This window comes from Eretmochelys imbricata, chromosome 14 (genome assembly GCF_965152235.1).
Source record: "Eretmochelys imbricata isolate rEreImb1 chromosome 14, rEreImb1.hap1, whole genome shotgun sequence".
Taxonomy (NCBI): domain Eukaryota; kingdom Metazoa; phylum Chordata; order Testudines; family Cheloniidae; genus Eretmochelys; species Eretmochelys imbricata.
In genome coordinates, this window is record NC_135585.1 from 11,037,321 (window position 1) to 11,063,061 (window position 25,741).

General features: G+C 39.7%; 2 protein-coding genes across 7 annotated transcripts in view; one reads left to right on the forward strand and one right to left on the reverse strand.

The window, feature by feature from the left end:
- Window positions 1-20,150, reverse strand: part of STXBP4 (syntaxin binding protein 4) — a 139,192-nt gene extending 119,042 nt beyond the window's left edge. Inside the window, exons 1-8 of one of the 6 annotated variants that reach the window (XM_077834511.1) lie at window positions 20,014-20,150; window positions 17,130-17,202; window positions 16,121-16,194; window positions 10,053-10,121; window positions 5,839-5,912; window positions 5,553-5,648; window positions 4,528-4,597; window positions 3,596-3,670 (exon numbers count right to left, since the gene is read on the reverse strand). In XM_077834511.1, coding sequence (XP_077690637.1) covers window positions 3,596-3,670; window positions 4,528-4,597; window positions 5,553-5,648; window positions 5,839-5,912; window positions 10,053-10,121; window positions 16,121-16,155 — 419 coding nt within the window. In that variant the 5' untranslated portion in view covers window positions 16,156-16,194; window positions 17,130-17,202; window positions 20,014-20,150. The other 5 variants (XM_077834512.1, XM_077834510.1, XM_077834513.1 and 2 more) reach the window with 5 other exon arrangements.
- Window positions 20,151-20,155: 5 nt separating this feature from the next.
- Window positions 20,156-25,122, forward strand: COX11 (cytochrome c oxidase copper chaperone COX11). The gene is made up of 4 exons (XM_077834516.1): window positions 20,156-20,570; window positions 21,560-21,715; window positions 24,068-24,193; window positions 24,763-25,122. The coding sequence occupies exons 1-4, from the start codon at window positions 20,172-20,174 to the stop codon at window positions 24,943-24,945; spliced, it is 864 nt and encodes a 287-aa protein (XP_077690642.1). The 5' UTR covers window positions 20,156-20,171; the 3' UTR covers window positions 24,946-25,122.
- Window positions 25,123-25,741: the final 619 nt, after the last annotated feature.

Sequence of the window (25,741 nt, forward strand, 5' to 3'; positions counted from 1 at the left end):
AGTAGTTGTCTAATTTAATAAATAGCTTATACAGTCCAAAGGATGAGAACACTAGAGGGAGAGTTGACACTGTACTTGGATATAAAGAGTGATAAAGTCTTCTTTACATCTAGAATTTAGGTAGCATCAGATATCCTTCTATGGCCTTGTTTCAGGGCTGTTGTGCATCAAAAAGAAACTGAGACACAGATTTGAACGCACAGTTACCATCACGGGGTAGAAATTGTTTGTAGGGGTTTCAGGATTCAAACTGACACCAATTTTCTAACAGTCTCCAGCTGCCTTTGTCCCATGCACTTATACAAGCAGAAGATTAAAAAATATTTTGGCAAGTAGAAATCACACAAGATAGATCTTATGTTTCCACAGAGCTCTCTGTCCTGGTTTCCGGTCAGCACAATCAATTTACCTCTCTCTTCTGAGAGAAGCATACCTTTCTTTTAAGGTACTGGGCCCTAATAGACCGAGCTGCATGTAACTACCTAACTCCCTGAGCCACCTCTGAACACTTGCCAGGAATTCACAGATTCATAAATTCCAAGGCTAAAAGGGACCATTGTGATCATCTAGTCCGACCTCCTGCAGAACACAGACTTATAACTTATAACACAGAACTTCCCTACAATAATTCACAGAGCAGATCTTTTAGAAACACATCTAATCTTGATTTAAAAATTGCCAGTGATAGAGAATCCACGATGAGCATTGGTAAATTGTTCCAATAGTTAATTACTCTCACTGTTAGAGATTTATGCCTTATTTCCAGTCTGAATACTTAATACTGAATACTTACACCCATTGGATCATGTTATACCTTTCTCTGCTAGACTGAAAAGCTCATTATCAAATATTTGTTCCCCCTGTAGGTTCTTATAGACAAGTAGTTCTCAAACTTTTGTACTGGTGACCCCTTTCACATAGCAAGCTTCTGAGTGAGACCCCCCCCTCTTACAAATTAAAAACGCTTTTTTATATATTTAACACCATCAGAAACGCTGGATGCAAAGCCGTGTTTGGGGTGGAGGCGGACAGCTCGCCCCTCCATGTAATAACCTCGCGACCCCGTGTGGGGTCCCGACCCCCAGTTGAAGAACCCCGGTTATAGACGAATCAAATTACCCCTTTAAACCTTTTCTTTGTTAAGATTAATACATTGAGCTCATTGAGTCTATCACTATAAGGCATATTTTTTCTAATCCTTGAATCATGCTTGTGGCTCTTCTCTGAACCCTCTCCAATTTATCAACATCCTTCTTGAATTGTGGATACCACAACCTGACATAGTATTCTAGCAGCAGTTACTTTAGTGCCAAATACAGAGGTGAAATGACGTTTTTTAATCCTACTCGAGATGGCACATTTATGCATTAGCCCTTTTGGACACACCATCACACTGGAAACTCTTGTTCAGCTGATTATCCACCATGACCCCCATATCTTTTTCAGAGTCAGCTCCCAAAAATCTAGGCCTCTGGCTCAATCCACAGCTTCATCTTTTTGTGGCTCCTTTCCTCTTTGTAAACTTCATAAATAAATCCCTGGGCATTAGTTTCCAAGATTCATATACTTAGTGCTATATACCTACAGGTATGTTTTGGATTCTTCCCCCACAAGAGGAATACACAATTTGAATATACAGCTGGTTGCAGAATGAATCTCATAAATCTGTGAATCCTCCTTTGTATTAAAAATATTTACATGATTGGCTCTGTAGAAATCAACTAATTACTATTTCCAAACATTTCTGAAGTTTCAGAAATAGTTCTTGGACTAATTAGCAACAAAATAATTAAAGCTGACCCTGCAAATCCATTATTAAACATTATTTATTCAATTAAGAAAAAAATCCCTACTAATCAAACACTGATTATACCTTCATTTAAGAAAAATCAGATTGTAAAATGTAGTCATTACTACCACCACCACCTCAGGAATAAAGGTAAAAGTAAAAAAGAAAAAGGTGGGGAGGGCCTATATCTAAAAGGTTGTGAACCATGAACACCAGAAAACTAAATATCACAGAGTTAGGGTGGAGGTAACATGAATAGCCAGACTGTGATATCAGTTACCGCACCATAACTCCAGAGTAATTCCATTGACTACACAGGGTCAACTCAAATCACAGTTTGGTACACTGCTTAATAGCAATACAAATATACTTATTTAACTGGTGCTTATCTACCACCAGGTTCTAGTCATATACACAAAAACTTATGTATAAATGAAGTATTTAATATAATATATATGTACAGTGGAAGGAAATTAACTGAGAGTTCTAAAAGGGAGTGAGGACACATTTAAAATAGCTAGTGGAGATCCTGTCACCGGACAAATCACCCGAATGATACTGGGGCTCATGGATTTTAATTATTCAAGAAGGTTAGAGGAACTAGGTCAGTATGCTTTGGATAAAAGCAGATTAAGAGTCAACTTCAGAGCTATCTAAAACAGTCTGAAGAAGAGAGAGAGGATAGAAGCTACAAAGCCATTTGAACTACTGTCAAATACAGGAATAAAGAGGCACAAGCATAAGATTAAGAAAGGCCATGCTCTAAAGGAATTTAGATGGACTTTCTTTACATAGAGGGCAGTTAATAAATGGAAGAGCCTAGGAAAGGTAACAAGAGTAGCAACTCTTTAATGATTTTCAAATATAGTTACATAAAAATTTGGAGGAAACAGCTGCTAAATCAAAATGGGGGATAGACCTGGATGGGCTTCCTGGCTTCTTTTCATCCCAACATTTCCTATGCCAGTGTTGGTTTATATGATTATCTGTAGATAACAAGATTAAAGGGATATTTTAGTGTAACTGTCCTTATAATGTAGGAATTTTGGACTATCTGCTCCACTGAATAGTTTAACCTACTTATCCCAACTAATTCAGAGCTTGTAAGTAAGAGACTGAAAAGCCAATTCTGAAAAAAAGCAAATGCAAGGACTTTATTTTCAGATGCCTGGCACTAATTAAAGTTGTTCTACTAACAAATACTAATCATTTTTTTAATTCCACGTCTTATATTTTAAAAAGACAACAAATAGTCAGGAAATCATGATTATGACGACAGCAAATACTTTATAGTATTATTAACTGTACCATGTAACATTTAGACTTTATTCATGAAATATAAATGGGTCAGAACTTGCAGCCTTTACTAATGTGAGTAGTCCCACTGAACTAACTGGGACTGATCGTTTGACTATGGTGAGCAGGATTCATATTTTCTGTTTGACTTATAGACCAGTTTTCATGTATTCATGGAATGTAGACAGCATAGCCCTGAAAGTCAGATAGAAAATATATTGATGAACTTTCAATTCACCACTGCCATCTTGGTATCATAGATTGGGGTATACTACATGTGCATATGGGGGGGAAGATAACAAAAACCTCTGTACTGTACTCTGAGAAAATGGATTATGCTATAAAAATGTTTACGCAAAACACAAAAACAAATTACGTTGTGGATATCTCAAGAGTAATCCCAAATTTATAAAACATCAGTATATGAACAAATATTTTAGTGAAAGTGGTTTATTGAGGAAGAGGGATGCTGTAGTGGTAATTTTAATATAAACATTTTAACTCTCTTACTTTGCTTCTTCATCTCTCGTAATCAGCAAAGACACGTGATTAGTCGCTGATGCCATTCGCAAAACATCAACAGCTCTGGAAGGGAAAAAAAGCCAACAACAATTAAAAAAGTAAATCTACCTATTTTCACTGTTTGAATGCAAGGGCTCTGTATCCACTACATAGAATTAAAATGGCAGAAAATGGAACAATTTCTTATCTTAACAGACAAACCATTTTGGAAATATGCCTTTGATACATCATTCCATTTAAGACCTGGGCTATCATACGGCACAAAAAGTTTGTATGGGGTAAAAGCTGGCTTTTAATTTTGTACCGTTCAACTCTGGTTTGTTTATTTTTTAATCTGTACTATAGTAGTTTTATTTGAGGGGGAGGAGGTTATTTTTAATATAAATCCTAATTCTACCAATGTTTTGGGCTTTATAGTAATAGTCGGACAGCCAATAGTCAGACCCTATATATCACACCACATAAACAATACAGGCAACTTCTCTGCCTTAATTACGCCACCCGAGAGAACAAGAAGTGCCAACTATTAGCATATATAATCAAATCACTTGCTTTAATGGATATCCAGCCAAATACCATGATAATCACAGTAATGTTAAATAAAATATTTTATTAGCTCAATAACTATTTCGGTATGAATTTACACATATATACTGCAAACCTACACTACAACATGAAATCTCTTTAATCAGCTCTTATGCAGGCAAAACTCCCATTAATGTCAATGATAGTTTTGTTGAGTCAGGACAGCTATATTAAGCTCTCTGGGACAATCTGCAGGTGCAACTCCATGGACTTGGTGCAGTTATATCCTTTTAATCAGTGTTTAATTGGGTCCAAAGTCTTTGACTATATAACACCAGTATTAGTAACATTTTTCCAAGCTCTAGATAAATATTTAGTCATCTTTATGAACATACCTTTCACTGGTTACACCAACTAAGTTTTCTCCGTTGACATCTAAAATTAGGTCTCCAGTGAGCAATCGGCCTGATAAGGAGATTAACAAAATATCACGTAAAAGCTATACGAATGAACAGGGGAAAATGGAAAATACACTCCTATTACATTAGATTAGATTGGAGCAAAAGTAAGAATGATTTTATCACCGTAGGCCTTGATCCTGCAAACACTTAAGCATGTGCTTAACTTTACTACCATGAGTAGTTCCATTGATCCTAACGGGACTCCTCACACCGTGTGCATATTTGTAGGATTATGCTCCACAGGTGTGGAATTAGCTGTAAGCTGAGTTTTGAATTGATGACTACATGTAGGTTATCATATATAAATTACATATTTTTGTGTTTCTTGATGTTTATAATAGCTTTCAAAGCAGTTCTTAGTTTGAACCACTCAATGGCTCTGTCAACATGAGTGCAGAAAATGTGTTTGCTGAGCAGTTTTAAATACAAACTTGGGAAAAGTTGTTTTTGGTTTTTTACCCCCCAATAGCTAGTGTGGACAAGGCCTGACCAAGTTTTTGAAACCTGGTTGAACCTAGTATACACTGGAATTTTCTCCCCAGTCTAAACTCTATACAATACAGTTTGGTCCTTCCATATAAATCACCTAAAACATGAACATTAATCGGAATTTATTAGAACAATATATAAACACAGGACCTGATCCTGTAAGGTGCTGAATGCCCTTACCTCCCACTGAAGCCACTGGGAGTTGAGAGCTTTCAGCATCTCACAGTTTGGAAAGTTGACGATGTGGACAGATCGCAATCTGATTTCATATTGGCCTGATCTAGATTTAAACGGATGTCCATTACTGTGACTCCTCCACATGCTCTCCTTGGAAAATGATTAATCTTTGCTGACCTACACATTACTGTGTGTGTACATACTGAAAATAAAATTAAAAAAGACAGTTTGCCTTCTTGACAGCTTCCTGTGTAATGTAGGATTCTACAGAATACGTAACAGTAAATATTTACTATCTATTGCAGCTATCCCTCCAGGCAAAATTTTCTTTATGAAAATGCCATAGTCTTCTTCAGTTTGCTCCCGATAACCTCCAATAATTTTAACACCTGTTGAAAAACAGATATAAGCAAGAAACTGGTCATTCCCTCCATTGCACCGAACACATTCAGTCAAATATCACAACAGATTGAGAAACTTCAACTCCCATTGATATCAGTGTGAATTGCAAATGCCCAGCAGGTACCCAGCACCTCTCAAAATTTCACTCTGTTAGAGTCAAATATGTAATCTAATTACCTAATCCATTTTGACAGTCAGAAAAAGTAATGCGGTGAACAGCTCGATTGATTCCATAAGGTCCCATAATAGTCCTAAAATAAATAAATAAAATCAGAGCTGCTGCAATTTTAGTCATGAAGATTCACTTGGAGAAATATACATGTGTACAAACTACAGCAGTTGCTATTATATGTCCAGTAAAAAAAAAAAGCAAACGTTTTCATCATTGGGTATTGTAAATACTGTGCAGATGAAAAAATGAAAAGACAAGATGATATGCTCTGGCATTTGAATATCAAAAACAGATGGTAAAGTAGTACTATCTAAAATACAGTGGAGGTTTTGGGTTGTTTTTTTAAAACGAAGTATTTCTTACCAAAGCCTTACTCAGGATAACAGAAAAGAGGGTTAATAATAACAACAACTGTGCTCCTATTTAGGACAGGACAGCTGGCAACCAGGAGAGATTTTGTTAAAGTGTTTAAGATGAAAATACCCATGGCTGTAGTGGTTTCCACAAAAATGTTTCCAAAGTTAAGTAAGGGGAGAGCACAACTCTCTAGACATTCGTTAGGAGTGTTCTTCCTCCTACCATCTCTCTTTTTCTCATCAAATAATATTTGTTCTCTCTTGATTTATGAAAGCCTCACTCTTAACGCCACCTCCAAACACAGAATGCCAGAGGTGAGAATAAGGGCAGACTGTCTGAGCTGCCAAACAGCAGAGGATTTTTTTTTAATGCTCTTGAAAATCACGATGTCAAGAATTAAGGGGGGGAAAAAAATCACAAAATAAAATGATAATCTTGGGACCTGAATGTATAATCCCGTAGAAAATATTTCCAAGACTAATCTAACAACAGACAAAGCCTTAAAAATCTGGGTACAAATTGGTATTCGCTAGCCAAGCATCATTTATCCATTTATATTTTTATTCAAATGCAGGCTATTGAAACAAACCCAAACTTGCATTACAAAAAACACCCTCACTCGGTTGTTCAATTTTTAGGGTGGATCTGTCAGCCCCAACAAACAAGAATGCAGCAGTGCTGCTTAGATTTTCTGGCATGCCATAAATAATGTTCTAAATTAGATGGTTACTTCTATTTTCTATATCAGAACAACTACAATACACAAACAATGAAGAAAAAGAAGATCAGAATGGAGGACACATATACTCAAAGCCTCCCATCCAGCACACAACCAGTATACCAAGCCATATGCTGGGTATTTCAGCCAGGACAGGAGCTGGTGTCAGGGCAAGCTGCAGAGCTAGAGGAAAGGGGGAGGACAGGAGAATCCAGGTGCAAGGTAACATACTGGGGTGTATATATCCAACGCAACACTCCAAATTCTGCTCTCTCCTTTTTGCACAACAGAACTGAATCAATTCTGTTGTCAGGGGCCTCAGCATCTACAGAAGAGGAGGAATTATTAGCTCCATAGTGCCCATCATGCTGTCATATGCAAGATAAGTGGCACTGAGGTCTGTCTGCACTTATCAAGGTACACACCTCTAATAACCTGAAAATATTAGCTTAAAAAATACCCACAAAGAAAGAAAAGAGAGCCAACCTAGTAGACAAGCAAGCTTTTCTCTGGTTTGTAGGTCCTTAAGACTTGCTAAATGGGCCTTTTACCCCAAGTCACAAGAAGGAACTAGAAGGGAATACTACTTTTTAAGAACGATGCCTCAGATGCTCGTGAGAACTCACTTTCACCCCAGTATTTACTCTGAAAGCTCAAACAAAATTATGAAACCGAATTAGTATATTTTATCATGATCAGAAATGAAAATGTATTTGTTGGCGTAATTTATACTTGCGTTGCTGATTGAGAATTCATTTTTGTAAGCCATGCACAATTGAGCAAAACTATGATTACATGGTGATAATTTGGGAAGCAGGAAACATCTATTCTGGAAGAAGACATTTTTATGACTCCTCTCTCAAATTTTTCCCCATACAGAATTGTTTAGATAGATTCATTAATTAATATCTATAAAGGGCTTTGAAGCTGAAAAATAATATATAAGGAAGGTGAGTAATAATTAGCATTTACAGGTCTACCATAAATGTGTGTTTTTATCATTGAAAAGCTCAAAAAATAAGAATCACATCACTTTCAAGTTAGAGCATTTTTCCTTCTACAGTCTCATCTTCCGGCTTTTTGCACTAGTCACATATAGTATAATGCTCTGTAGTGCTCTCAAACACCTTTAAATGTAACAGAGCACCCACTGCTTCACATATTGCAAAGCCAGAGACACTATGTAAGTATTTTTTATTTACTAAAAAAAATAAAGAAAAAGGAATACATATCTGAGCTCAACTTGATCTTTCTCTAAGTAATTGCTTTCAATACACTAGAATAGCCATAAAGAACACTTACTTTCTCCTGATCTTTCAATGTTAATCCAAACATAGGCTGAAAGGTGGCGGATCTGGTTATGTCAATAGATTAGGTCTTTGGTTCATAAATAACTTAATTAACAAGAAGAAGCCTTGAATATTATTAAAGTCAATTTCACCACAATCATAATTTTTTTTAGTATTATCATATAAAAATGCAAGAACAAACTTCGAAGTTCAATGCTGAAGTTCCTATGCAAGGGAATTTTGTTTCCAGAAGGATTTACAGGACTGGAATTTAGGCTAACTTTTCAGTCTTGAAAAGAAACAGAGTAACCATCCAGAATAACAGAGCCTAAGGGCATGGCTACACTGGAAACTTCAAAGAGCTGTTGCGGGAGCTCTCCCAGTGCTCCTGGTAATCCACTTCCAGGAGGGATTGGCTCCGCACTCGGAGCCCATTTACACACGCTTTAAAGCGCTCGGACTTGCTGCCCTCGGGGGGTGATTTTTCACCCCCCGAGACAGCAAGTTAGAGCGCTATAAAATGTAAGTGTAGCCAAGCCCTAGGACACACATTGCAGCACTATAAAATAATAAAGAATAATCTAACTTCGGTATGGGACATTTCCAATAAAAATGCGCTTTTAAATATCTAACAGCAAACTGAATACTGGAAACATCTTTTCAAAAGATTAATATGCTCTACAAGAAGATGCTGCTACAGTGAAAAGAATATACAGGAGGCTAAGAAAAACCCCTCTGTAGGGAGGAGAATAAGATGTCACTAAATATATATATATAAATGCCATCTGCAAACATATATTATGTAAAAATGAGATTTAGGAACAGCACAAAGCATGAATTCACATTGGGCATTAAGTTGTTTCTATACTACTTTCACTAAAAATTACCAAAACTATTCTGTGGGTATGTGGTATTCAAACCATGGTAACACAATGGATACAAATACTAAACTTATTAAGTCGCCCTGAGGTATGTAAAATATGGGGGAAGGTTGGAATGGAAATGATTGCTCATAAAATTCTGAAGAAAACTGCTGGCAATTCAAAATGCAGTAATTACAAATCAGATTGTCATAGCTCTGCTGAAGAGAACGGACTTATGACCATTCACACCAGCTGAGAATCTGGCCCTAAGATGCTTTGGAAATTCTCACCCCCAATATTTTTCATGTCACCAGAATAATCAATTAGTCTTGATTATTTAACATCTAAAAATGTTAATGACCTGCCCAATACTAGTAAAATGATATAGAAAAGAAAAACGATTCCTGAACTGTGCTAAGAGTAACCAGTAGCAGTAATAAAAATAACTAAAAACACATTTTAGTGTACTTTGTAGAAGGAAAAAATAGATTAAATCTGATCGTTAATATAAACCATACAATATTTGATATATCATTCTCTTCTCTCCTACAAAATTTTGTCATAAATACTATTAAATAGTTTTACATATTGAGAAAAAGCAAGTAAAAATAGTAAATCTTGACACCAAATAATACCTAAGTGAGAATACAGAACATTTGTGCTATATGTATAATTGAGTGATGCTGAAATTTCTCAGAAGAAACAAAAAACCCATTAAAACCTCACACTCAGACTAAAATATTTAGTGCCAGAACAGATTCTGAGTGCTAATAGCTATGGGGTAAAATCCTAATAATAGCTATTAAAACTAAACCTTCAGTACTTTGTTCTGTTGTTTTGTTACCTACAATATATTAGGGGGTTTAAAAGTTTGATATTCTAGTGTACTGAAACAAAACTAAAAAGAGTCACAGATTTCAAAATACCTTTACTGCACTTTTGTTAGTTCACACACTATGAAAATGCTATTAAAACCTAATGATTTGGCATACCAGTACAAGAGAGAAAGCCCATCAAAACGCTCTGGTTCATCCTCATCCATCAGTGAAAGCAGGGACATTCTTCAAGACACCAGTGAAAAGAAGAACAAAAGCATCCAAAAGACACTCAATATTTCTAATTCAGTAGGATAACAATTACATGCTGGACAATTTCTGTTACCAACTAAAAAATCTCAACAGACAGACACTGAGATAAGTGTCTCTTTCTATTTAATCTCTTCTGAAACCCTGTGCGTCACATGAGCTAATTCACCTATCAAAGCAATGTTTACTTTTTTCCCTTTATGGGATATGGATTTGTAGCAACCTTCAAGTCTCATAAAATACAAATGTGAGAAAAATTACTCGCATTAGCCTCAAATATGATTAAATGATGATACTGCATGTCCATCTGGCAGCAGACAGGTCACTGATAAGATACATCTTTTTTTACATATCCTAGAATTTACCCCCTCCAGATGATCCTCCAGATGGGGTCAAGTACAATATACAGCTAACTCCCTCTCTTTGATCTTTTTAAAGCAATCTTCCTAATAGATTGGATTACACACACAAAAAGAAAGCCAACTAAGCAACAGACAGACAGATGAGCCACCCACGAAAGAAACAGCAAAGACCATCAGTCGTTTTCATTACACTATTGTGTACTCTCAGTCATGGCAGTGAATTAAAGCCAAGTTAAAAAAAAAAACACTAGTGTTTTCATCCACAGCAGACAAGCGTTAATGCAGAACCCGGATTATTACCTTGACAATTTATTCTTTTTATACAGACCGAAGTAAATGCTATAGATAATATTTTTAATGTATGCTCTTTTTATGGAAAATTGATAGCAAAATGTAAGGAATATTTTCCTGTTGTTCTTACTTTTTTTTCCTGTGATCAGGTAAGCAGAAAATAAAATTCCCTTTTAAGTCACATTTCAAAACTATCTCATAAACATTCTTTCCAATATTCCTCTCTTTCTCTCCAATTCATTTTAGTAATCCTGCCTTTTACTTCGTTTTCTTAAAGCAACAGACAAATTGATAGAGAACAGAGGTGGTCTCTGATTTAGATCCCCACAAAATAGTCAGAATACATCTCAATGTACAGAACAAAGTAACAGTGAAGTGGGGAGCTTTCATAAAACCATGCAAAGGGTTCCCAGAAGCTGTCCCACAATTTTCAGTGCCAATATCCTGAGACACTTCTTTTAACAAATTACTAAAGCCAAATAGAGTTTCAGCGTCTGTCCACTCTAGATAAAATCTAATGGGCCTACAGCAAGAATGCTTGAAGGAATGTACTATAGAATCTCAGGGTTGGAAGGGACCTCAGGAGGTCATCTAGTCCCACCCCCTGCTCAAAGCAGGACCAACCCCAACTAAATCATCCCAGCCAGGGCTTTGTCAAGCCTGACCTTAAAAACTTCTAAGGAAGGAGATTCTACCACCTCCCTAGGTAATGCATTCCAGTGTTTCACCACCCTCCTAGTGAATAAGTTTTTCCTAATATCCAACCTAAACCTCCCCCACTGCAACTTGAGACCATTACTCCTTGTCCTGTCCTCTTCTACCACTGAGAATAGTCTAGAGCCATCCTCTTTGGAACCCCCTCTCAGGTAGTTGAAAGTAGCTATCAAATCCCCCCTCATTCTTCTCTTCTGCAGACTAAACAATCCCAGTTCCCTCAGCCTCTCCTCATAAGTCATGTGTTCCAGTCCCCTAATCATTTTTGTTGCCCTTCGCTGGACTCTCTCCAATTTATCCACATCCTTCTTGTAGTGTGGGGCCCAAAACTGGACACAGTACTCCAGATGAGGCCTCACCAATGTCGAATAGAGGGGAACGATCACGTCCCTCGATCTGCTCGCTATGCCCCTACGTATACAGCCCAAAATGCCGTTAGCCTTCTTGGCAGCAAGGGCACACTGCTGACTCATATCCAGCTTCTCGTCCACTGTCACCCCTAGGTCCTTGGTAGAAGGAAACCTGCAGAGCCGTTCTCCTTAATCTAACAGAAGACCTGTCTGATATCAGGCATACTCTAGTCTAGAGCGAGACGTGTATTATTTTAAAGATATTCAACGTCTAATATTTTGGCAAAATATTATTTCGTACCATTTTAACATTTCACAAATGTTTCTTGTGGAGGTAGGAAATGAGTACGTAAATTCGCCTCACTCCTCCTTTGCCTTAAAAAAAAAAAAAAAAAAAAAAACTTGACTGAAGAGCTCAATTCGCCTGTCTTTCGTTTCTTTGTAAAATGAAATACTCAGTTTCTCTGTGTTTCTCTCGCCTCAGAGCTTTGTTTCAACAGAAAATGAATCCCCTCTAAAGTAGAGAGCAGCACTGTGACAAAATAGCATCTGCCAACGTCTGGAACTGCACAGCAGGGTGCCGTGGCTATCCTAGAAATGGGCGCACATGCCAGAGAGTGCCTCCTTCTTAAAAGTTGTAATGCACACATTCGGCTGATATTTCATTTTTGTCAGGTAAGGCTTTTAAAAAAAAATGTCACCGTAAGCACTGCACTGTGTACAAACACACACAAAGAGACAGTCCCTGACTTGAAGCGATTATGGGAAGAGAGATAGGAGTTCAGAGGGGTAAAGTGACTTGCCCAAGGTTACACAGCAGATCACTGGCAAAGGTGAAACAGAACCCAGATCTCCTGACTCCCACCATGTTCATGTAAGGAGTTCCAATGGGGTCAATAAGACTACTCTCATAAGTTCAGTGACCTGGATTTGGCAGTGTAGACTTACTTATTCCAGTTTAGCTCCACCAGTGTTAGCAACATTAGGACTTTGCAGTAGACAGGCCGTTAGTGTTTTAAGCACCATGTCATGTAATCTTGCTAAAACCATATCTAATTGACATGGTGCTTAAAACACTAACGGCCTTTCTACAGCAAAGCTGCCAATGTTACCAGAACCAATGGAGCTGAATTAGTCGTATCAACAGTGGGAATTTTCTGCAAAAATATCCCTTATATAGACAAGGCTTTGTTGTTATTTAGGGTCATGTTTTCTATTTAACCAGTAAAAATGTCATTCAAGGCTTTATGTACTCATAAAAAAAAAAATCAAATCACAAACAGACGTTCATTTTTCTTAACCACAGATAAAAGATTTCCTTGCAATATCTAACCAAATAGGAGGAATTCCATCTTTTTCTTATCCTTTAGGTTTTTTCTGAGGAAATTGATTTTAAAAATCTGAGAAAGGTCTTTTCTAAAAATCAGAAAAGTTGGTTCATGCTATAAAAACTCCATCAGAAAATATTTATATCTTTTAAGCATTCTTAGTTTATTAAATACATTACAAGGGAAATGTACTTATCTTCCTCTATCAACTTGTTCCCACCCTTGTCCATCTTTTTGTCAGTCTCTCAAACAATTACATTACTTTCTATCAGTTAGCACTTCTGCATTGTTCAGCCTCTCTGAACTCATCTGCAAGGCCTGACCTTCTCCATGTTTAAGTCCCTCTTTTTCCACCTTTAGTGAATCTTTTTGATTCACATAGAAAAATCTCTTTTGTTGCTCCCGACCTCTGTCTACATCTCTCTTTCAGACAAACTCCTTCAGGTCATGACATCACTTGTATGTCTGGAAAGAACCTAGCATATAACTGGGCACTACCCAAACAAATAATGCATGAAGTGATGATGATAATTCTGAGGAAAATTAAATTTAATAGACGTTTCATGTTATTCTAGTATGAATAGATAAGAACACACAACATGTTAGACAAAGAGATTAAGATTCTTCTTTGAACAGATATAAATTATAAATGACTGATGGTATCATTATGTGATGACTTTTCTCGAATTATATTTTATTACCAGTTAGCAACTGAGGTTAGACATATTCAGGTAATTTATCATCTGCTAAATAATCCTGTAATCCTTGGTAGCAAGAATCATGGAATTATTTCATAAAAAAAAAGTCAATGATAAATTAAATCAGGGAAAAAAAATCCTACAGAAGTCAATTATATAACAGTAACCTTTCAGGTTAAAAACCTTAAAGGGTGAAAATTCATTAAGATGTTATGGCCCTTAGCCAGGTGAATGCTTTGTTATATAATATGGAAAAATACTTGCAACTGGTCTGTCATGAAATAGTAATTAATTTTAAAAGAATTGCGGAATATGTCATTGGAAAGATTAAAACATATATTTCATTAAATGACACATGCTTAATCTAGAAAAAATATGAGAAAATAGGCCCAAGCAACAAAGTACAACAATGTGAATTGTACCAAGAATCAGAGGGGTAGCCGTGTTAGTCTGTATCCACCAAAACAATGAGGAGTCCGGTAGCACCTTAAAAGACTAACAAATTATCCAACACAAATCTGTTATTCTTTAAGGTGCCACCAGACTCCTCGTTCTTAATGTGAATTGTTTTTGTCTATTCCCTTCTACATAGCTATTTTAAACACAAGGAATGTGATGTTTAAACTTCCTGTAAATCTCAATTAGCATCTGAACATGTGTATTATTGATACATCATCATATTATCTAAATATATTAGAAAATTGTGAAGCGTCACATGCAAAGATTGTGCCTAATCTGCATGTGCCTGCATCGACACAGAGAAACTGGGTAAGTTACATCTACAAATGACCAGACATGCACGACTACGATCCTTGCATAGCACACCCAAATGAGGAATGCAATTGTGTTCATGTTTTTCATGTACACACCCACTGTTCAAAAAATAATAGTCAAGCTTTCTGAAGAACCATGATCTGGTGTCAGTGACAATGCAGATAACTATGAAGAATATTTAGCTAAGTTTCTTTGGCCCTTTAAAAAGGATACAGCCATGTGCTGCATAGGACCTTTGTTTTTAATTTTCAATTGTTTGTAAGAAACAAAAAGAAAATGTATTTCTTTATTGATTTTGTACTTTTCCATCTGGCAAATATACAGTTTTCTTCTTTCAGGTTCCAATACAACTGAAATTAAAATGGCTATTAATCTGCTTATCTTTTGCCAGTATCCTTACAAATTTGTGAATATGGTAAGTTAGTTTGCCAATACTGAGAGCAGAACCCAGCAAGTTGTGCATGAGCACAACAGTCATGATACAATTCTGCACAAATTGTTTGTGTATGTTTTAAATTATCATTTTTGCTGACATGCTTGGCATGGTTATCTAGTGGTTTGAGAAGGATCTGTGAGTTAGGATTCCTGAATGCTATTTATTTTGAGCTAACCATGGAAAGGTTCCATTGGTTCAGTAACAGCTGATTTAAGGGTCAGCTGATTTAAGGGTCAGATTTCACTATAACCACTTATACAATTAATATAAAACTTACTTCTGAGACAGAGTTGTTAGGAAGTTAATTAATGTTTCTAGAACACTGGAGATTTTTGCATGAAAAAAACAAGACAGACAAATGCAAACATTATTATGCAGAGAAGTAGCATGCCATAACATATAAACTCCATCTTTTGCATGACCTTATTGTTGCTGGCTCATTCCTAAAAGAAGCTCATTAAATACATATCTTCAGTAAACTTATAGCATGATATTCTACAACAGGAAAGTTTTCAAGGGAATATTGGTTATAATTATAATATATGCAGCTTTTCATCTCAAGGGCATCAGTTTGCAATCAGTGTAGGTTAAATGACTGAAAGATTTAAAAGCTGTTTTTATTTGGTGTTTGGTGGTCTCCATCTGGTAGCAAGTGTACATGTGTCTACACTAAAAAAATATAACCAGAGTTGGTACTATTTTGCAATCTTAAGGTAGTCTCAGTAGGGAAACTGAGGAATGAATGGACTTGACTGAATTATTCTCCAACCCTTAGGGGTCGCTGCTTTGAGGCAGAGATGAGGCAGGATTGTGTGGCAATCTGGGGAAGCTTTTTAAATGGAAAGACAGAGGCCTTCAATCTCTAGGGCCATTGCGAACAAGAAATGGACACAATTAAAATATTTACATTTGTAAGAACTTGCTTTGGACTGTGTTTACCTTTAAGAACTCACTGAAACAACACACTATCACCAACCAAGGCTAACAATGAGAACTTGATCCAGTAACCCAACAAAATTTACCTTTTATGTAAATTTAGGGACTCTGTAGCGGCCATCTTCTTAGATGAACTGTTAAATGTTCGGAATAGAAGATTCTGAAAGATAAAGGACAGACCCTCAACCCAGATTAAAGATTGCTGTTAAAAAGGAGAAACCACTTTTAGAAACTTGCAGATATGTTTGATTTTAAATTCTCATACTAATTTGTTTAAGACTGTTTGCCTGAAGATAAGTGGGAAGAGATCACTTCTGGTCATAACTGGTTCATGAATTCACTGCTGAGGAGCAAGTACTAAAAGCCTAACATCCTCAGCTCAGTTCTTTGTTGCACCACTATAAATTCAGAGTAACTCCACTGGCACAAATAGAGCTCCTCCAGATTTACACTGAAGAGTTACACAGATTTAGACCCCTTGTGATTTAAACCTTCTGTGAAACCCAATACAGTAATCATGATTACATTGTAAGAGGAACCTCAATATAATCCTAAAGAAGAAAATATGAACTCTGATTTTATTCCAATATTGATTATAGAGTTTTTCCATCTAGTTCCATATACAGTAAAGGACCATAGATTTTCAGATTCTGGGACTTGCTATAAAGCACAGTCTTCCTTTATAGCCTTTAAAAAAGTCAGATATACAGGTATGGGATATAAGGTGGAATTAAATATTGTTAATGAAACTTTGCAAAGGGGTCACTCCTACAACAGCCTCACCAAAACTGAAGGTCCATGAGAAACATGTCAGAATGTATTTAGGTTATAGTCATCTGATAAAGTGCTGGAACATTACTGGTGTGAAAATATCCTACCAGTTCATTTAACGTCTAGTTCCAACACGTTGGTTTTAAGTGAACATGACTTACTTCGTCCTCCCTTGCTTTTACTATCTCTTCCCCTTCTGTTAACCAGGGGAATTATGAATATTGTTTTCACCCCTTTCGGCTGAAGAAACAAGCGTCCTTGATTGTAACAAGAGTCCTTCAATGATTCGTGTAATCAGTGTGTTACCAGGACGGGTTGGTATACCTCATTTTAGAAGGTAGCAAATTCATTAGCTGCAACATCTGGTGCAGTTGCTTGTCACCCTCTAGAGCGGCACCTGAAAACAAGATGTGCCACACATTCTGAAAATGCAGCCCAACTATAGGATCCAAAGCTTATTGTTTCAGTTGTGTGGGTTTTGACTTAAAGTGATGTAAAAAAGGAACTCATAAATCATAAAAATCCAAGGTTTCAGAGTAGCAGCCACGTTAGTCTGTATCTGCAAAAAGAAAAGGAGTACTTGTGGCACCTTAGAGACTAACAAATTTATTTGAGCATAAGCTTTCGTGAGCTACAGCTCACTTCATCAGATAAAATCCAAGTAATTACAAAGCCAAAATCAGGTAGAGCTTGTTCTGCAACTCTGAAGCCTTTTGAAAATCTAAAACAAAAACCAATTCTCAGAAAACCAATGCATGAGTAATAACTTGACTTATCCATGCATCATTTACCAATCAGTAGAGATAAGTACCTACACTCACAAGAGGTGTCCTGAAGTTTAGCCTAATAAAATTTGCAAAACTCTGAGTTCCATGGATGAAGTTCTACATAAAAGTGAAAAGTATTGGTATTCTTTCAAACCCATCAACTAATACAACGATTGTAGCATAGCTGCCCTCAGTGTGAGTTTGATACTCCCAATTCCCCCACACACATCCTAAATAATGGCAAACATTTTGCACCACTTTCAAATTTTCCATCAATTGTTGGACATGTAAAGTTTCTTTTTAAAGACACAGACCAATTTGTTCTTTCTGTCCTTAAGTATATGTTTGTGAAAAAGTAAAGAAAAATATTTACATTAAATAAAATTTTTAAAAGACAGACTAAGCTTCCCCAGGAATTTTTGCTCAAGGTTTCATTATTCATTCATCCATCTTCTGTAGATAATGCTATTGTCACCTATAGGGCGGGGCCAGCACAGTTAGGATTAGCTACCTTTGTGAATTTCTGTGAACTTGATTGTCATGAAATCATTGCTGTTATCACATTGGTATGTTACACAACCTGTCAATGTTTCCTACCAAAATATAGTCAAATCAATACACAATGGGGTGACAATGCAGCAAAATATAACCCATTGACTCAAACTTGATCCCACTGCAAAAAGCCATCAGGACACAGCATACGGACATGGTGTTCAAAAATTTGGCTTGCGTCCAAAACCATGCCATTTGCAACTATTTGTTCAAATAAATGGAATTACATCATTACATCCATCACTCTGTACCAAGATGCCATTACAACGACTCTGAACTTCATCAACCCACTGCTATGCATGACTTCACAGAAGGGCACTGCCTGAAAATGCCAGCGTGCTGCATGAAAGCATTATGATGCAATAGAATAGACTTGGCCAAAAAACCAAGGCACTACAGTGAAACATTGCAACCAAGTACCATCATGCCATGTTATAACATTGACTGTGCTGCATCAAGACTCCCTAAAACCATAGTGTGGCAATCCATGGCAGGATGCTTGCTTGGTCCAATGCAAACAGTCTGACACGAGGTTGTGGTGAGGTTCTGCACAGCCCCCAAAACACTGCAGGCTACAGGAACTTCCCTACAACGACATAATGGCATGTAGCCCCCGAGAAATGTCCCTGCAGCAAAGGGTCCCTTCACATTAGAGAAACAGCCATGAGCCTTCCCTGTGCTGGTGGATGACCCTGCAGAGACATTTTTGCTGGGGACAGCCCTGGGGGAAAAAGGGTTTTGTGGGGTGACACTCCCCCAAGATCAGACCTTTGGGAGAAGCAGAATGCTCCCCATGCTATCCCCACTGACAGTGCAACTGCGGCCCTGGCCATGTCCCCGTTGAGAATGGTTTCCCTTCTCTGAGGCAGCCCCACTAAGAGTGCACTCCCATGGCAACGTTCCCATTCAGAGCGCTCCTGCCGCCCCTGGGCCAGCCCCATTCAGCGTGCTCCCATTCCCGTTGCCATGTCCCCATTGGGAGTGCTCTTACCAATGCTGAGCTGCCGCCGCTGGCAGCGCCCCCACTGCCCCTGCCCTGCCCCCATTGGGAGCGCCCCCCCGCCCTACCATGTCCCCAGTGGCAGCACTCCCTGTGCCCCTGCTATGCTCCCAGTGAAAATGCTGCCCATGCCCCTGTCATGCCCCCATTGGGAGCGCCCCCCCACCCCTGACATGCCCCCAATGAAGATGCTCTCCCCGCCCCTGCCATGCCCCCATTGGGAGCGCCCCTGCCATGCCCCCAATGAAGATGCTCCCCCCCGCCCCTGCCATGCCCCCAATGGAAGATGCTCCCCCCCGCCCCTGCCATGCCCCCATTGGAAGATGCTCCCCCCCGCCCCTGCCATGCCCCCATTAGGAGCGCCCCCCCGCCCCTACCATGCCCCCATTAGGAGCGCCCCCGCCGCCCCTGCCATGCCCCCAACGAAGATGCTCCGCCCGCCCCTGCCATGCCCCCATTAGGAGCGCCCCCCCCGCCCCTGCCATGCCCCCACTAGGAGCGCCCCCCCCCGCCCCTGCCATGCCCCCACTAGGAGCGCCCCCCCCGCCCCTGCCATGCCCCCAACGAAGATGCTCCGCCCGCCCCTGCCATGCCCCCATAGGGAGCGCTCCCCCCGCCCCTGCCATGCCCCCATAGGGAGCGCCCCTGCCATGCCCCCAATGAAGATGCTCCCCCCGCCCCTGCCATGCCCCCAATGAAGATGCTCCCCCCCGCCCCTGCCATGCCCCCATAGGGAGCGCTCCCCCCGCCCCTGGGAGCTGTGTGAGGGGAGGCACCGTGTCAGCACAAAGCCCTGGTGAAAGTGACAGAGAAACCCCGCTGAGCCACACGCGCCAGCCGACGGGCGTCCCCGCAGCTCCTGGGCGGGGCAACGAGAACGCGAACTTACCCCCTGCGGCCGCCGTAGACTGTGAGCCACGGAGTCTGGAGACTGCTCGGTCCCTGCCGCGCAGCCACCTGACCCTCCGAATCTCGCGAGAATAGCGCGTCACATGTGGGAAGTGTCACCCTGCCCGACGGAGCCGGGTCGTCACGTGAGAGGGGAGGATGGGGCTGGGCGGGCGGGGCTGGAGGTGCCTCGGGGTCCTTCCGCTGCCGCGCGTGGCTGCCGGATCGGGCCCCCGCGTGCTCAGTGTCTGGGCCCGAGGCGCTGGGGCGCCCCTTGCCCGGGGGGGCTGGGCCTGCGGCCAGTGCCCTCGGACCGCGGCCCCGCACAGCCAATGGGGCCCCCGCGGGCCGGGGACCCCGGGCAGCGCCCCCCGCCGCCAGGCCTGGCCCGGGCTCCAGCAGGCGCGAGGGGCGGCGCGCCCCAACCCTTTCACGCGAGGCCAGGAGCAGGAGTGGAGGCGCAGGAACAAGACCGTCCTGACCTACATCGCCGCCGCGGCCGTGGGCATGGTGGGCATGTCCTACGCGGCCGTGCCGCTCTACCGCCTCTACTGCCAGGTCAGGGCCGGGACAAGGATTCCCCCCCCCGCCCCTCCAAGGACTCCCCCGCCGGCCGGCCCAGCCCCCCTGGTCCCCCCCAAGCGAAGCCCAGAACTCTGGGAGGGTTAGGGCCGCTGCCCCCCTTCCCTCTCAGCCGCATCCAGGCTGAAGGCGGTGGGTCAAGTGCGTACACTACCCCCGTCCCTATCCAGTGCAGGGACAGGCAGCCTGCGCCCGCTCTTGTCCCTGCTGGGTCTGGCCGCGGGGAGGCATCAGGGAAGGCACCGAGCAGCGGGACGCTACACGGCTGAGAATACCAGTGTGGATGCGGTGGGCACGTAGAGATCTGTCTAGGGTATATAGCCTAGGGTTCAGTTGTGCAGGGCACGCTCCCCACCTAAACCTTGACTCTGTCTGCGCTGCTGTTTATACCTATGCTAGGTGGGCGTGCGGTGTACATACTCTCCGCCCTGCCAAAGGCATCGATGCACCTGAATATCAGGCTCTAGCAGGGCCCAGGGTTCTCACTTCCCTCTGCCCCATATATTTTAAATCCGTGCCCTCCACTTGCTGTTGTTTGTTGATGGTATTATCAGAGCACCTAGGAGTCTAGTCAATGGCTAAGACCCTGTTATTCACCTGCCTAGTTATTTTTATTTATTATTGTTTCAAAAGAGCAGTGTAACAAAATTACTCTTTCCCCAGTTTGTTTACTGTGTGTATGGTAATTTTCACTTTCCCCACTACAGTCTGGTGTTTGGATGGAATCTTTCATAAATGGGAAAGGGGAAAAAAAATCAATGAAAAAGAAATAGATTTGGTAAGGGGACTCTTAGGGAAGAATAGTACCTGACACTACTTTCAATTCTTCTCTGCAATTGACTAGATCTTATTGTTATCTTTAACCTTCTTTCTACAGAGGTTGAAATTGTTTACTTTCTTGTACCTCAAATACCATCAAGTTTTCAATTTTAATACCACTAACTACAACTTTTCTTTTTGTAAAGGCTACTGGACTAGGTGGGTCAGCAGTAGCAGGCCATGATTCAGACCAGATTGAGACTATGGAACCTGTTAAAGATCGCATCATTAAGGTCACGTTCAATGCTGATGTGCATGCAAGTCTACATTGGAATTTTAGACCGCAGCAAACAGAAATATACGTAAGAAACTTACACAACAATTCATTTAGACATTATAGAATGATTATCAAAACTACAAAAAAACCTTACAAAACTGAAAAATTGAGGCTTCAAATCTTAACTTTTTAAAACTTGTTTGTATTAGGAGCTAACACAGTACATTAGCTCTGATCTTGAAAAAATTTAAACATGGGTATGAGCCTTTTCAGGATCAAGACTATAGGTAAGCCTATTCATGGACTAAGTGTAAGGTCATGCATTTAGGGATTAATAACAAGAATTTTAGTTATAAGCTAGGGACGCATCAACTAGAAGTAACGGAGGAGGAAAAGGACCTTGGAGTATTGGTTGATCATAGGATGACTATGAGCTGCCAATGTGATATGGCTGTGAAAAAAGCTAATGTCGTCTTGGGATGCATCAGGAGAGGTATTTCCAGTAGGGATAAGGAGGTTTTAGTACCGTTATATAAGGCACTGGTGAGACCTCACCTGGAGTACTGTGTGCAGTTCTGGTCTCCCATGTTTAAGAAGGATGAATTCAAACTGGAACAGGTATAGAGAAGGGCTACTAGGATGATCCGAGGAATGGAAAACTTGTCTTATGAAAGGAGACTCAGGGAGCTTGGCTTGTTTAGCCTAACTAAAAGAAGGCTGAGGGGAGATATGATTGCTCTCTATAAATATATCAGAGGGATAAATACCAGAGAGGGAGAGGAATTATTTAAACTCAGTACCAATGTGGACACAAGAACAAATGGATATAAACTGGCCACTAGGAAATTTAGATTAGAAATTAGACGAAGGTTTCTAACCATCAGAGGAGTGAAGTTTTGGAATAGCCTTCCGAGGGAAGTAGTGGGGGCAAAAGATCTATCTTGCTTTAAGATTAAACTCGATAAGTTTATGGAGGAGATGGTATGATGGGATAACATGGTTTTGGTAATTAAATATTCATGGTAAATAGGCCCAATGGCCTGTGATGGGTTTTAGATGGGGTAAGATCCAAGTTACCTGGGAAAGAATTTTCTGTAGTATCTGGCTGATGAACCTTGCCCATATGCTCAGGGTTTAGCTGATCGCCATATTTGGGGTCGGGAAGGAATTTTCCTCCAGGGCAGATTGGAAGAGGCCCTGGAGGTTTTTCGCCTTCCTCTGTAGCATGGGGCACGGGTCACTTGCTGGAGGATTCTCTGCTCCTTGAGGTCTTTAAACTACAATTTGAGGACTTCAATAGCACAGATATAGGTGTGAGGTTTTTTTTTGTAGGAGTGGTGGGTGAAATTCTGTGGCCTGCGTTGTGCAGGAGGTCAGACTAGATGATCATAATGGTCCCTTCTGACCTAAATATCTATGAATCTATGAATCTATGACTACTCATACATAGTTACAGGATGGGAGTCTTATTTTTCAGCACTCATTCGACTAGTATGATTGACGCTACTTTCATTTGAATTAATAAATGTTAATGTCACAGCTTTAAAGGATACTGTCAAAGGTCTTTTGAATAATTTAAAAAATAATTGTAGGTGTTTGATTTTTGCCTCTTAAATTGAAAAACAGTAATTAAAATATTTTTCCTTACCAGATATTTTTCTCGGTTGCCGCTGTACACAGTGGTTTGTAGATTACTTTCTTAGATCCTTTTTTGAAAAGGTTAATAAAAATTGCATGGGCTGCAAACAAGGGTAAAAACACAAGTTGGGGCCCCAGTCTTGCGCTTTACAATGCAGGTGGGCATTGAAGCCTGCAGGGCTCACGCTGGCATGCCAAAGCAATTCCCGTCAGCACTGGGGCTTAGATCAAGTAGGGCACTTTCTCTTCTTGTCAGTATTCTTGCATTATGATCTTTGTATTGATTTTTTTTTTTTTTTTTTGCCTTCAATAATATTGTTACTGTTTAAAACTGGTTACCAACAAAGGCTCTTATGAGGTCAGTCATGTTCCTTGATCAGTTTGTTTGAATTCATTATTGCAATTAGTGTTTTGATATTTTTTTTCAACAGGGCTATTGGACTCCTGCTAGCACGAGTCTGTTGACCTAGGCTGGGAGGCTCACTGCCATGGGCTGTGTAGATATACCCTGGAAGTCCAGTATCTTGTAGGATAAGATCCAAAATGTATCCATATTATGATTAATTTTGTGTGTGGATATTGAAGCTAGTTCTCAATACTGTTTTTAATTTACAATCACTTTTCCAGATTCACTAATGTTGGAAATATAGGAAATAGATAACTTGCAGTGAATCTGTCTTTAAGGCAGCTAAAAAAATTATCACTGGAATAAATTTAGCAACTTAAGTCCTACAGAACTTTGTGAGAGTGGTGTAATGAACTTAAATTAAATACAATAATTGTATTTTTCTTTAAACAGGTTGTACCAGGAGAGACTGCATTGGCATTTTACAAAGCAAAGAATTCTACAGACAAACCAGTAATTGGAATCTCTACATATAATGTGGTTCCATTTGAAGCAGGACAATATTTCAATAAAATACAAGTAGGTGAAGTGTGTAACTCCAAGGCGTGTGAGGCAATCTAGGCTGGCAAACTGAAAAATTCAGTATTTCAGACATTATCCTTTTCCAAATGGGCATGCATCAATTCACGTATTTAGCCTAGGCTAAATCATAGAAGGCGGGTACTAAAAGTCCCATTAGAGTGGCTCCCAAAGTGTAAAAGATGGACCACTAGCGATCTTGAGGGCACTTGTGGGTTGAACAGTCATATGGTACTGATTGTTCACTTCAAAACTATTAAATACTTTCCTAATATAATTTTTCAATTTAAGCAATTGCTGTAATTGCCTCTTGGTATTTACTCACCAGAGAGGGGAGATGATCCATGAATCACAAATAGGAGAGAAGTTTGTATCATGGACCAGATCTCTGTTAAAACACAGTATAAGAGAGAACCTGCTATCCCGTCACAATCACAGATCTCATTCCATTAGACATTTAAGTTTACTAAAGTAGGAGCAGTGTGAAAAACAGAATACAAAGGCTGTTTTTTAACATGCAGCGTGTACGTATTTGTTTTGTAACTGTTCTCACTTTTCACCATATACAGTGCTTTTGTTTTGAAGAACAGCGGCTTAATCCCCAAGAGGAGGTGGACATGCCTGTGTTTTTCTTCATAGATCCTGAATTTGCTGAAGACCCAAGAATGGCCAATGTTGATCTGATCACTCTTTCTTACACCTTTTTTGAAGCAAAAGAAGGACACAAATTGCCACTCCCAGGTTATCAATAATATACTATCTATACAATGAATAAGTAGTTTCTCTGGTACCTGGCAGCCAAATGATCTGTCAACTTTGCAAAACACATTCTTCCAAAGACACAAGAAGGATATGAAACACCACATAGAACTACTGTACAATATGAATTTGTATTTTAAATTATTAAACCATGACAGATATGCTGTTAAGGTGTGATTTTATTTGACTTTCTATAGAAGGACCAATAATGTGTCTGAATACATAGGAAAAGGGAAATCTTTGTGGGTAAGTGCAAATGGAAATCTTCAAAACAATTATTTTCAGATTTAGCTTTACATTCAATTGATAGGAACAGATCTGTCTACTAAATATCTGGGGGTATGGAGTTTGTAATGTCCTCTGTTGATGGAAACCTGATAAGAAAACTGTTAATACCTGAAAATGATTAAGAGCTTATGGTACTTCAGAAGAAAGACAACTTTAACTGATCTTGTATTTTAGGTGAAAAGGAATACCCCTTACTAGTAAATATTCTACCTAATCTTGTGAGACCTCATGAGAGAAACAAAATCAGTTTCGGTCACTAAAGAATACTTAAGTGGTGCAGGAAAAGAAGTTGATGATTCATTAGGTGGAACTCTTCCTTTTAAGACTGTAGTGAATTAATGTAGTCTGACAGATACCAGTGGTCACTGCTGCTAGAGGTACTGGGGTTTGGATGTCATGCACAACAGAGGTCCTGACTACTTGCGGTTATTTTTCAGAAAACAATTTGAGCTATTTGTTAGACAAGTATTTCTCTCACAGTTCCAATAGGTTATGGTATTC

Excerpts from the sequence above, each read along its gene's own strand:
- COX11 (XM_077834516.1), top strand. The coding sequence starts at position 20,172 with ATGGGGCTGGGCGGGCGGGGCTGGAGGTGCCTCGGGGTCCTTCCGCTG. Across the intron at positions 20,571-21,559 it reads TCTACCGCCTCTACTGCCAG|GCTACTGGACTAGGTGGGTC; the intron begins GTCAGGGCCGGG and ends CTTTTTGTAAAG. Across the intron at positions 21,716-24,067 it reads CGCAGCAAACAGAAATATAC|GTTGTACCAGGAGAGACTGC; the intron begins GTAAGAAACTTA and ends TTCTTTAAACAG.